At 32.0% G+C, this 13,111-nt stretch overlaps 1 protein-coding gene across 1 annotated transcript in view; it reads right to left on the minus strand.

Moving 5' to 3' along the window:
- ASCC3 (activating signal cointegrator 1 complex subunit 3) overlaps positions 1-13,111 on the minus strand; it is a gene marked incomplete at its 5' end in the record, with an annotated part of 187,260 nt that overhangs the window by 101,026 nt on the left and 73,123 nt on the right. The window contains 3 exons of the mRNA XM_017889813.1: positions 3,443-3,575; positions 4,623-4,743; positions 4,835-4,972. Of these exons, the coding sequence (XP_017745302.1) occupies positions 3,443-3,575; positions 4,623-4,743; positions 4,835-4,972 (392 nt within the window). The remainder of the gene's footprint in view (positions 1-3,442; positions 3,576-4,622; positions 4,744-4,834; positions 4,973-13,111) is intronic.

Raw genomic sequence — 13,111 nt, forward strand, 5'->3', positions numbered from 1 at the left:
GTACTCAATAAATGGCACTTATCACTACCAATAATTTTTGGAAAATAAATTGCTAGATGTAAAATGAATACAAGCTGACAAAAATAAAGCTACTGACTTTCAGGAGATGGTGACAGCCACGAGAGGTAGAGTAAGAGCAGGCAATAGAAGGGGTGTCTTGCAGAGGAAGGAAGAGCACAGGTACAGGGCAGGGAGTAGGTATGGAATAAGTACTGAGGCAGATTAAAGGAGAGTTGACATGAAAGAGATGCTATTTAGAACAGAAGAGTGAGCAAATATATTCTCTCCATTAATTTGTAAATATTAAAGTCCCTAGTCAAATAAGACATTATATATTAGGTGTTGTAGAGTATACAAAGATAATCAGATGTGTTGAAAGACTGGTATAACAAAATGTTCAGCTTAGTTTCTTATGTTAAATATAAAAAAAGGAGCAAAGCTATGTAAAATATAATTCATGGAAAATATGCAGGTATTAAAATAGTTTTGCAAAAGACATGAGAAAATGGTTACAATAAGCTGAATTTTAAAAAGTTGCTATGTTACTCTCAGGTCACCAGTTGCAGACTATAAATTGGTACAGTCAATTTTGAGATCAAATTTGTAATATCTATCTGAACAATCACTATGAACCAGCAATTTCACTTTTTCATTATGATCTGCTAGAGAAACATTTACATGTGAGAATAGGAAAGAAAATCTTTTACTGCAATGTTATACACAAGAGGAGAAAACTGGAAATTCTCTAAGAGTACATTAATAGAGAAATGAATAGACTATGAAATACTATGTAATACATAAAATAATAATGGTCATATCAAGGTACAAAACAAAAAAAATTAGTTAACTTTTTACTGAAGTATACACAGATAAAATTGCATAAATTATATAGGTACAACACAATTAATTCTTACAATTTGAACACAGTTGTGTAATCAACATCAACATCAAGCATTGAAAGTGTCCCAGAAGCCTTCCTGTTGTGCTTTTCTAGTCACTTTCTTCTCAAAAGAATATTTGGACTTCCATTTATTTCTGTTACCTTACTGCAGTGGTTTGGGCCTGTGGCTCAATGCTTACTGGAAGAAGTGAAAGCAAAATCCCTACATCATTCCCTATCTCAAAGGGAAAGCTTTCAGTATCTTCTTATAAATTATGATGCTAGATATAGATTTTTTGTAGATATTCTTTATCAGATTAGAGAACATTCCCTTACACTCCTGTTTGCTAACAGTTTTATTATAAATAGGTATGGAATTTCATCAATTTTTTTACATCTATGAAATGATTATATAATATTTCTCATTTTGTTCATATGGTGAATTATATTCACTCATTTTCAAATAATCATCTTTGCATTTATAGAATAAACTGCATGTAGTAGTTATATATTATCTTTTTATACACTGCTTGATTTTATTAACTATTGTCTGTTTAGGATTTCTACATCTATATTAATGTGAGACGTTTGTTACATTCCCTTCTCGTAAATTTCTTATCAGGTTTTGGTATCCAAGTTGTTCTGGTCTCATAAAACAAGCTGCAAGTATTCTTCCCTTTTCTAAGACTAGGAGGCGATTGTGTACGATTGATGCTATTTCACCCTTAAATTTTTTTTTTTTTTTTGAGACGGAGTCTTGCTCTGTCGCCCAGGCTGGAGTGCAGTGGCCGGATCTCAGCTCACTGCAAGCTCCGCCTCTCGGGTTCCCGCCATTCTCCTGCCTCAGCCTCCCGAGTAGCTGGGACTACAAGCGCCCGCCACCTCGCCCGGCTAGTTTTTTGTATTTTTTAGTAGAGATGGGGTTTCACCATGTTCGCCAGGATGGTCTCGATCTCCTGACCTCGTGATCCGCCTGTCTCGGCCTCCCAAAGTGCTGGGATTACAGGCTTGAGCCACCGCGCCCGGCTACCACCCTTAAATGTTATGAAGAATTCACCATTGAAGCTTCTGGGTCAGAAGACTTCTTTCTAAAAGATTTTAAACTTCAGATTCAAGTGCTTTGATAGATGAAAAACTACTTAGATTTTCAAAAGAAATTTTACTATTTGATGTAAATTTTAAATATTATTTGCATTATGTTGTTAATATCCTATTATTATTCCAGTCTGTGGTATTTTTCCATTCCTTATACTTACACTAAAAAATTTATCAATTTTATTCATCCTTCTAAAAGAACCAACTTTTGGTGTTGTTGATTTTTCTCTAGTTATGTTTATTTTCAGTTTAATAATTCTTACTTTTATCTTTACCTTTTTCTTTCTTTGAGTTCAATTCGTTATTTTTTTTTCTAAATTCTTGAGATCAGTACTTAGACTACTAATTTTTTTCTTTTTCTTTTGTTTTTCTGCAGATAGGGTATCACCCTGTTGCTCAAATTAGAGTGCAGTGGCGTTGCAGCACACCGTACCTCAAACTCCCAGGTTCAAGCAATCCTCCTGCTGCCTCAGGACCACATATATGAACCACCATGCCTGGTTAATTTTTTTATTTTTACTTTTTTGTAGAAACAGGATCTATCTATGTTATCCAGGCTGGTCTCAAACTCCTGGCTTCAAGCAATTCTTCCTCAGCCTTCCAAAGTGCAAGGATTACAGGTGAAAGCCACTGTGCCTGGCTGACTTTCTAAGTTTTTAAAATCAACATTATTTGCACTTATAAAAAATTAAAAAGAACCAATAACTATACATAGGATGAATCAGATGTTTTGTCTTCAATGCAGTTAGAATATGGTAAAGGAGATCCAATATATAGAAAAGGACTATGATAAAAGCTAGAAAGTGGTTAAGTGTTTACAAGCGAAAAATACATAAATCTTAGGGAAGAAAGGTTATTTTCAGCTGAGAATACAAGAGAACACTTTGTGAAAGGGGTAGTGGTTACTGGGTCCCAAAAGAGGTACAGGATGATTCTCAAATAAGCCAGCAGCCTAAATCATTAATTATATGCTCCCTTATTTTGGATATTTATTTATTAACTGTACAACTGTACTATGAAAACCCTCACCAAACTAATACTTTATTAAAGGTTTATTATGTGATAGATACTATTCTAAGCACTATGCATTTGATCATTATTAATACTCTATGAGATAGTTGGTCTTGCTACCATCTCCATTTTACAATAGGTACAATAAGGCAATGAGGAGTCAACTAACTTGCTCAAGATCAAGCAAGTAAATGGTAGAGCTCAGATTTTCACCCAGGTCATCTGGTTTCATAGCCAATGTGACTGAACACTGTACTATACTGCTGATTTTAAAAAGTTCTTTTTAACATTTAAATTATAATTGAATATTGTCATAAAGTGATAATTATATTGTTTCACATTATATTAAATTCTTTTAAGCTACCTGTTTTACTGATTTTATATAATAAAATATAACCAGAAAACACTAACTTGTGATAAAATAAATCCATTTAAACTAATTTAAATAAGATTTACCTTGATTCTACTGGGAAAGGTTCATAAAGAAATTTTTTATAAAAGTCTTTCTTTATGTCATGAACTAGAATTACAGCTTTGCCTTGGTCATCAAACTGCGGCCTCCCAGCACGCCCCATCATCTGGAGGACATCTTTAAAAGAGAGAACAAAGAGATATTCTACAATGTGGCACATAGCACAATGTATATTTACTGATTATGGCAGGCTTCTATAATCAACCAAATAACAAAAGAAATAGATTATTTTGATAATATGTTTGCTATGTTGATGGCTACTACTATACTGAGTTCCCTAAACTAATATAATTCACTCAGAAAATTGATAATTAAATAAGCAAGTTACGTAACTATGATGAAAAACTGAGTCCTTGAAAGGGTCTTTCTTAACATTTACAGATTTAAAGATGAAAATTCCCTTTAGTGGAATGCTTTAAAATGTTGTTTAATAGATATTATTTTAATTAAATAATAAAAAGTAAAAAATAAAAAATATATACAAAAATCTTTTCAGCAGAGTCATTTGGTAATTTTCCCCATGAATGATGAACCAGTTTAGGCCTTGTCATCCCTGCACCCCGGTATAAAATTTCTTCCTTTTAGCCTACATAAATCTCTGAGGTAACTAGTGATTTAGAAATGATATAGCTTTTACATGTATTCATTTAGTGGAAATATACATGGAGTTTATTTCCCTTTTCAAACTCACTGAAAATGCTTTTATCATGTTTTAAAGCATCTTAATAGAGTCTTCATGCATAAGTTACAGCAACAAAAACTTTGGTTCTGGAAATCCCATGGCGGTATCATTTCTAGTGAAACACATTTAAAATTAAGCAAAGTAATACTTAGTCATAACTTACTAAGGAACTTCACTAATAGCTCCTAAGAAGTACTTTTATCTATTTATAAATTTGAAACCAACTTTGGTTGCTTGATAATAAGTACTTTAAGCCACTTATTATTTTCCTACTTTTGTGTAAGTAAAAGTAAATACAGCAGCAGTATCTTGTATAATATTTTAACTGGAAAGAAAAAGTGTATAAATGCTTATCATCTGTTTAAATGTGACCAATTCTCAAAAGTTTAATTTGTGGAAATTCAAATTATTACTTATTCAAATTCAAATTTACTCAGGGTAAAATAGAGCTTCATGTATTTCTGTGAATGTAAGAAAATTACCTGTAATGGGAAAATCCACATAACGTCTTGTTTTTCCGTCATAGTATTCTGTTCCCTTAATAATTACTAAATGAGCTGGAAAGTTTACACCCCAGGCTAATGTGCTTGTAGCAATAAGAACCTAAAAAGCAAAATAAAATATCTTATATTTAAGTAAAATATAACTTTTAAGTTACATTTAAATATGTGTTCATTGGAGGAAAAAAAAATACCTGAACTTTGCAGTTTACAAATAGTTCCTCCACTGTTTTTCGGTCCCTCTCATGTAGTCCAGCATGATGCATTCCTATTCCGAAAGCAAGTGTCAGCTTGAGGTTAGAATCTCTTACTGTTGCAATGATGTTCTCCATCTGCAAATAAAAACACAATTACAAGATGGAGATGTATAACTTTAAAATTTTCATATTAAGATTATATTTGATTAATTTTATTTTTTATGTTATGTGGACATGAAAATATATGTCCCATATACAATTATGATTAAAGTTCAATTAACTGAAAATAATATCTACTTGGTGAGAATATACACTCTAAACACACTAAAGTTTAAAAGTTATCCATCTTATTTTATGCATCAAGAGAAAAAATCTGTAGATAAATGATATGTCCTTTAATGAGTAACAACCATTAAAAGGATGCAATATTTCAGTGTCTCTGTTCATTTCTCATTATAAAAAAACACTGTTTTGAAGTTCAGTGCCAAAATTTTGAAAATACAGACCAAAAAATAGTAAAAAATCAGCCATAATCCTTGCAGACAGAAAGAAATTGTTTCAATTTATGCTTTCTTACAGAACTTATCAGCCCTGAACAAGTCACATAACCTTACTGGGCCTGTTTCTTTAACTGTAAATTTGAAATAATAACAGTAATCTTATACACGCATCTAATCTTCCCTAAAGCCCTATAATAGTAAATACTATTATTCATCCTATATGTAAATTTAGTAATGATAAAAGGATACATACACCTATTTAAAAATTGTTTTCCAGAGAGGCACACACCACAACTATAAACCTATTAGCATCTCAATGTTACTATATTCTCAAAACTCTGTAACTGGTGTATTTTTGTTTACTTCTTATCTTTGATCAATAGTACAGCTAAACGTTTTTTATATTTATTGGCTGTTTTCTTTTATAATTTACCTTTTAATTTTTTAAGTCGATGTGATAGTCTTTTTTTTTCTAATTGGTTTGTGATCTTTTTTAATATATGAATGGTATTAACCCCTTGTCCATCATACGCTATAAATATTTTTGCCCCCGGTTTTTTATTTGCACTTCATTTTAATTATGCTTTAACTTTATAGACCTAAAATTGCAAATTGATCTCTTACATTTTGTTGCTCAGAAAACTTTTCCTAAATATATACATACACATTTCCCCATTTCTTCAACTTCTATTATAGTTTTATTTTTTAAATTTAAATAATTCTCTTGTAATTTATTTTTGTATAGAAACTATGGTAGAACTCTAAGTTTATTTTTCCTAAATAATTAACCAATTATTCCAGCAATATAGGTTAAATAATTCCTCATCTTACTTTAAATGCTCCATGTATTATATTCACAATTTTATAATTATAATTTTACATTTTAAACATTTCCAGCCTCAGTTTAGCTCACTAAGCTGTCATATATCTAAATGGTTTTTAAAATTCATGTTGTATAAATGCTCTCTGAATATTCTATCACTTTCCATTCTACATGGAAAATACTTAAACTAACACAAATTTGAAAGAGCAAATCTTATTTTCTTACAAAATTTCTTGTAAAGAACTAAATAGTTGTGGCTGGGTGTGGTGGCTCCAACCTATAATCCCAGCACTTCGGGAGGCCGAGGCGGGTGGATCATGTAAGGTTTGAGGTCAGGAGATGGAGACTAGCCTGGCCAACATGGAGAAACCTCATCTCTATTAAATATACAAAAATTAGCTGGGCATGGTGGTGCATGCCTGTAACCCTAGCTACTGAGGAGGCTGAGACAGGAGAATCGCTTGAACCCAGGATGTAGAGGTTGCAGCAAGCTTAGCTCATGCCATTGTATTCCAGCCTGGGCAACAGAGCTACATTCTGTCTCACAAAAAAAGAAGAAAAAAAGAAAGCCCAATTTCTTTGTTTCAGATAGTTCTCTATCCTTGAAGCAGAGGATAACATAAGGCACAGCATAAGGAAGTGCTTTCTGGGAAACTCCATGAGGAGAATAATGTAAAGACCAAGTGATTTGAGAAGACATGAGCACTGAAAAGAAGGATACATCTCTAAAGTTTCACCACCACATTCCAACAGTAAGCAACAGGGAAGAAGTAACTTGGAAACAGTAAATGTATAATTTTTATATGCCTAAGATAGAAGTATAAAAAAGTAACAATTTCTTCAGATCTTATTTCCTTTTTTTCTTCTATTAGCAACCTCTAATATATGTATATAAGTACGTTTGCAATACACTTAATATCTTTTCTGTGCATAAATCAACAAGTAGATCACAAAATCCCCAGCTTGAGAAACTATCGCTGCTGCTGTAGTTTAGTAAAAATGTATGACCAAAATATCCATATAATGAAACATTCCAACTGCTTTGTTGTTCATTTTATTTTCATTAGTCAGAAAATTTTCTCAGTTTTTTTAATGTGGAAGTAAGCTGTTTTACACTTATGATAATCCATAAAATAGGACAACAAAGTTTAGCTTTATAATAATTACTAATGTATTTAAAAGTACTATACAAACTAGGTGATATTTTAATGACATACACATAAGAAATGTTATTTATCAACTTTCACTGAACTGAATGCAATGTATAAATAGTTCATGTATAAGTAGTTCATTCTGTTTGGCCACCTAGTATTCTTGTATTATTTACTTTATGAACTGTTATGGAGGAATATAGAAATGTATTAATATGAATCCACTTTACCTTAAAATTAGCACAGGATATGTAAGCTGACACAAACGCATGATATAAGGAAAGGTGCTTGTCTTGTCTCATAAACTACATGTTAGGTATTCTCATTTGACAACTTATTACCCATTTTTTGTTCAATAGTTCACAGCATAAAATATTTTCAGTTTACACTACAAGAAACTAATTCACTGGTGTCCTTGTTCTAATAATTAGTCTGAGAATTTTTTTTTTCACTTTTAAACTTCCATAAGTATAACTTGTGTAATTTATGGTGCCCCATGGCAATGCCAATCACACCCAAACCGTAATGTATCATTTGCCATAGGAAAGCTAAAGAATCCTCTGGCAGAAGGTCTGGTGAGGCATTAATATCCTGTCTTTTGCACCAGGGAAGGCTAACTGTTTCTCAATCTCCTAGCCCCCACTTTCACATAAATCAATGCAGTAAAGAGAGCTATTTGCTTATCCCAACTGGCAAAGACTTAACATCCTCATGAAGACAATCACACACACACACAACTTCATTTACTACATGGTTTCTCTGGATGAATTCCAAATTATTTGAACATCATAAAAAGCAAAATTTATAGCTGTTAATCATTAAGCACAAAATACTACTAGGAAAGCCTATACAAATTTGAAAATATAATTTTTTGGATTATATACATCTTTGTTACTGTACTAAAATAAGTTTCATCTTGATCAGAACATCATAAGACAAGCAAAAGTATTCAGAAACTCAGGATAATTAAAGTTTAAAAGATAATAATAGATATAATTTGTTGAGCACTTATAATATGCCAGGCATTGTGTTTATCACTTTACAAAGATTATCACATTTAATCCTTTATATAAAGTAATATAGTCCTCATATAACACTCAATTCATTTATACAACCGAGTATATTTCAAATAGAAAGATCCAGTGATTTTGAATAATAAAGAATATACTTTCTTAGCCCTGGTTCCATCCGAGAATTAACCCCCATAAAAAATACTTGGGTTACCATCTTCTCAATTTTTCCAGTGATAGCTAGTACTTTTCTAGATGGAGAGGAGACAAGTTTATTTTATACATAAAATGGATACCTTAGTACATTAAGGCTTAATTCTTGTTAAGAAGGGTTGCTATAGAACTTAAAAAAAAAAAAATGATAAACAAAGTTTTACTTTCATAGTTCATTTTTGTTCAACTAATATTTGTTGTAATGTGTTCAGCCTTTGAAATACGTCTGACCACCTGATTATTAAAAAAATTATTCAATATTATACATAAAAGAAAAACAGATCTATGTTATTCTAGGTAGTGATCCTTTTCTTAAGGTTGGGGGGAGGAGGCACATATGTAAACTGTTGAACCATTTACTTTAACTTAATAGAATTTTTTTACATTTTATATTTATTATACTCAAAAGCTTTTGTAGAAAGATAGATTCCATTTAAGTAGATACATTACTCTGTGCCTGAAATACATTCCAGTCAGAATATAATTCAGTGGGTTGATGACAACGTTGGCTCCAAAAGAAAGAAGGAGACCAGATTGGACAAGAATGAGCTAACAGATTGTGCAGCCTGATTCTGTCCTTTTGAGTGTGATATATTGTTTCAAGATGCTAAAACCCATACTTTCTCAAAGCGTATCTGTTGTGCTGGTTTTCTCATTTTCACAGAATCCTCATTATCAGAACTCTATAATCTTTTCAAAGCATGTCAGACTCAGACCATATGCCACTGAATAATGCTTATCAATTGTCTAAAATGCTCAATAAAAGATGTACCACAGAAGAATCATAAAAGTTACAAAGAGTTTTTTTAAATAAAAATAATTAAATCTACCGTATCTGGTACAGATGTTAAATGAAATGAAAACATTTCCTTATAATCACCAAATGTTAATTTCTTTTAATACAAATCTGTATGATAAACCACATACACTGAAGGAAGAAAAACAATGAAACATTTTAGAGCATTCTACTGATACACTAATAAAAAAGAATTCAAGAAATAAATGAATTAAAAAGAATAGTTTCTAAACTTTATCAATACTCCCAAAATTTATACTCCCTTGCTCTGACGCTCAAAGACAAGCATACTTCAAAATGACTAATCATATTTCAATATATAAATATATTTATATGTGATTAAATTACATGTGAAGTAAATATGTAAGTTAAATGTAAATTAAATGTACAAATGAAATACAGACAATAACAGCTAAATCTCTGCTATTTTTCCAAATAAACACAATACTATCTTCAATGTTTGCTTTTAGTTTGGCCTAATTCTTTTACCTTTTTTTTTTTTTTTTTTTTTTTTTTAGGAAAGCATGCTTACATTTGTCTTAAAATATTTTTTGAGGGAGGGGTACAAGCAGAATCTTATTACATGTCTAGATTGTGTAGTGGTCAAGTCAGGGCTTTCAGGGAACCCATTACCTGAATTGGGTACATTGTACCCATTAAGTAATTACTCATTATCTATCTCCCTCCCACTCTGTCACCCTTCCAAGTCTCCATTGTATATATTTCTCCTCTCTACATCCATTTGTATACATTTTTTAAATCATCCACTTATGAGTGAGAACATGCAATATTTGGCTTTCTGTGTCTGGCTTGTTTTACTTATGATAATGACCTATAGTTCCATCCATGGTGATGCAGAAGATGTGATTTCATTCTTTTTTATGGCTGAATAGTATTCTATTTTGTATATATTACATTTTCTTTATCCAATCATTTATTGATGGATACTTAGGTTGATTCCTATCTTTGCTATTGTGAATAGTGCTGCAATAAATATATGAGTGCAGGTATCTTTTTGATATACTTATTTCTTTTCTTTGGGTAGACACCTAGTAGTAAAATTGCTGGATGGAATGGTAGCTCTATTTTTAATTTTCTGAGAAATCTCCAGACTATTTTCCACAGACATTGTTCTAATTTACACTCCCACCAACAGTGTGTAAGAGTTCCCTTTCCTCTGCATCCTCATAGATGATAATAGCCATTCTGACTGGGGTAAAATAATATCCCATTGTGGTTTCAGTTTGCATTTTTCTGATGACTAATGATGTTGAGCATTTTTTCATATACTTGTTGGTCATTTTACGTCTTCTTTTGAAAATGTCTATTTATGCCCCTTGCACTTGGCCTAATTCTTAATAAAAGCAGTATCAAAACTGGGTTGTAGGGTAACATATTAAATATTTTTTCTTATTCATGTCTTTAATTTAATTTGCCATACTGTTGGGAGGAAATTCCAGTGTACGCACTTCAAATTTATTTCTGATTATAACTTTTATCTTTATTTCCATTGTTGAAGAATTCTGATTCTAACTCATACTTAGCATTTCCATATATTGAAAAACTTCAAAAATGCAGATAAAGGTAATGAAAGGGACATTATAAAATTTCCTAAAGTAGTATATTGTTAAATGGGTAATTATGATCTTAACATGAATTAAATTTGTGAAGCATCACAGGCAAAAAGGTATAAATATAAGATCAGATTTTACCACAGCTCTCAACAAAAAGAACCTGTTTATAAGGTATAATTCATGTTGCTACACTATCACAGTAATAACAGTTAACATTTATTAAACATTTAACTAAGTTTCAGTATGTTAAACGTATTAACACATGTAATCCTCACAACATTCCTATGAGGATGGGTTTCCTAATATTCTCTTTTATAGTTGAAGAGATGGCACTCAGAGATTACTCCTACCAAGGCCACATAGTTTGTAACAGGAAGTCAGTATTGACCAAGAAGCCTGGCTCCAGTCCATGCTCCAAGCACAATGCCACCCTCTAATCACTACATGAATAAGAGAGATATTCAGTTAACTACTGAAAGTATTAATATTATTAATCAGGCTTAAGGCTGAGCCCCATTGTTTTAGACTATATGCAGAAAACAAGTAAGATTTGAAATGAGTAATGTATTCAACTCACAGCTGGAAAACTATGTAGATGATTTATAAATCTATTTTTTCTTTATTATTTGAGTATTTCCCACTTCTATGCCTAAAAATGAAGAATATCTAAAATTATTTTCTTTTTTAAACTAAAATATTACCTTTTTCAACTACCTCATGATTGAGAATGCCACAGCTCCTGTTGGTTGCTCTTGTTTGTTATTTCAGCTACTGATTTTTTTTTTTCTTTTTTTTTAAAAAGAATTTTGAGATAGTCTCCCTCTGTCGTCCAGGTTGGAGTGCAGTGGCATGATCTTGGCTCACTGCAACCTCTGCCTCCCAGGCTCAGGTGATCCTCCTGCCTCAGCCTCTCGAGTGGCTGGGACTACAGGTGCGTACTACCACACCCAGGCCAGGCTTGTCTTGAAATCCTGACCTCAGGTGATCCACCTACCTTGGCCTCCTGAAGTGCTAGGATTACAGGCACTGTGCCCAGCCCAGCTACTGGTTTTTCTTTATTTTTATTGCACTTTTGTCCCCATCAAATTACCCCCACCCCCACCATGACTTTTCCATCTTTTCTATTTGATATTGTTGTCACTGATTCCAATTACTGTATGGCAGATTAAAATAACACAGACTCTAGGTCAGCTACCCTGTTTTGAGTTCCTAAGCTGCCACTTGCTTGCTTGTGGCAAGTGATCTGGACAATCACTTAATCCTTCTAATTTCAGTTTTTGCATCTATAAAACTGGGATAATAAAAACTACCTTTGGAGAATTCATGATAAAATGTGATAATATAAAGTTTAATGAATTCTAAAGTACTCTATATAAAGACATCACTTAATACTTAGTTTAGTAAAAGTAAACTACTATTATGCTTAGCGATAATTGATATATTTTGCCTCCTTCTTCAATAGGATATGCATGCTACCAACTAAGGCAAAATAAAATAGAATGGCCTCCTATATTGTAACTCGAGGATACTGACTAGCTGCTCTAAATTGCAGAAATATTTCACAAGGCTCAGCTGGTCTCAAACATCCAATGCTCAGCAAATCTGCAGATAATGCTTGCTTGACACTTCATATTCTCAGCTTAATAGTTTTTTTACTGATCAGTCATTTAGAGGTAGGAGGCTTGATAAAACAGAAAGCACTTGGGGTGGGAATTTTGTACCATGAGCTAAATTTATTTTAGTTCTATAAAAAACAGGTCCTTTGAGTTAGAAATAATGTTACCCTGCATTAAATTCAATTTAATTTCTGATTTAAAACAATTTCAAAATCCATCTTCAATGTCTAGTACTAACTTCTTACCTACAAAAGAAGAGGCCAATATCTATCTACATGTTGAATGAACAGGCAAATTAATCAAAGAAAACTACAGTAAAATGTAATTAGTAGAATTCCCACCAAATCTGAACTTAGGATAATTTTGAGTAAAGCAAAACTATAGTTCATCTCTGTAGGTCTACTAATATTTTACTTGTAATGAGATTAGGTGGATTATGTTTAGCTTAAAATGATAAACTGCTCTAGCATCTAAAAACACTTTAGTATTAAGCTGTGAAAACAATATCAATCTCACTTTTCATGAAAGTGGTCTTCCTATGCACCTGCATTATAGTTTTCATAAATTCACTTTAAAGCATCATGTAAAATT

The sequence above is a fragment of the Rhinopithecus bieti genome, unplaced genomic scaffold (assembly GCF_001698545.2).
Source record: "Rhinopithecus bieti isolate Rb0 unplaced genomic scaffold, ASM169854v2 scaffold_18624, whole genome shotgun sequence".
In the NCBI taxonomy this organism is placed as follows: domain Eukaryota; kingdom Metazoa; phylum Chordata; class Mammalia; order Primates; family Cercopithecidae; genus Rhinopithecus; species Rhinopithecus bieti.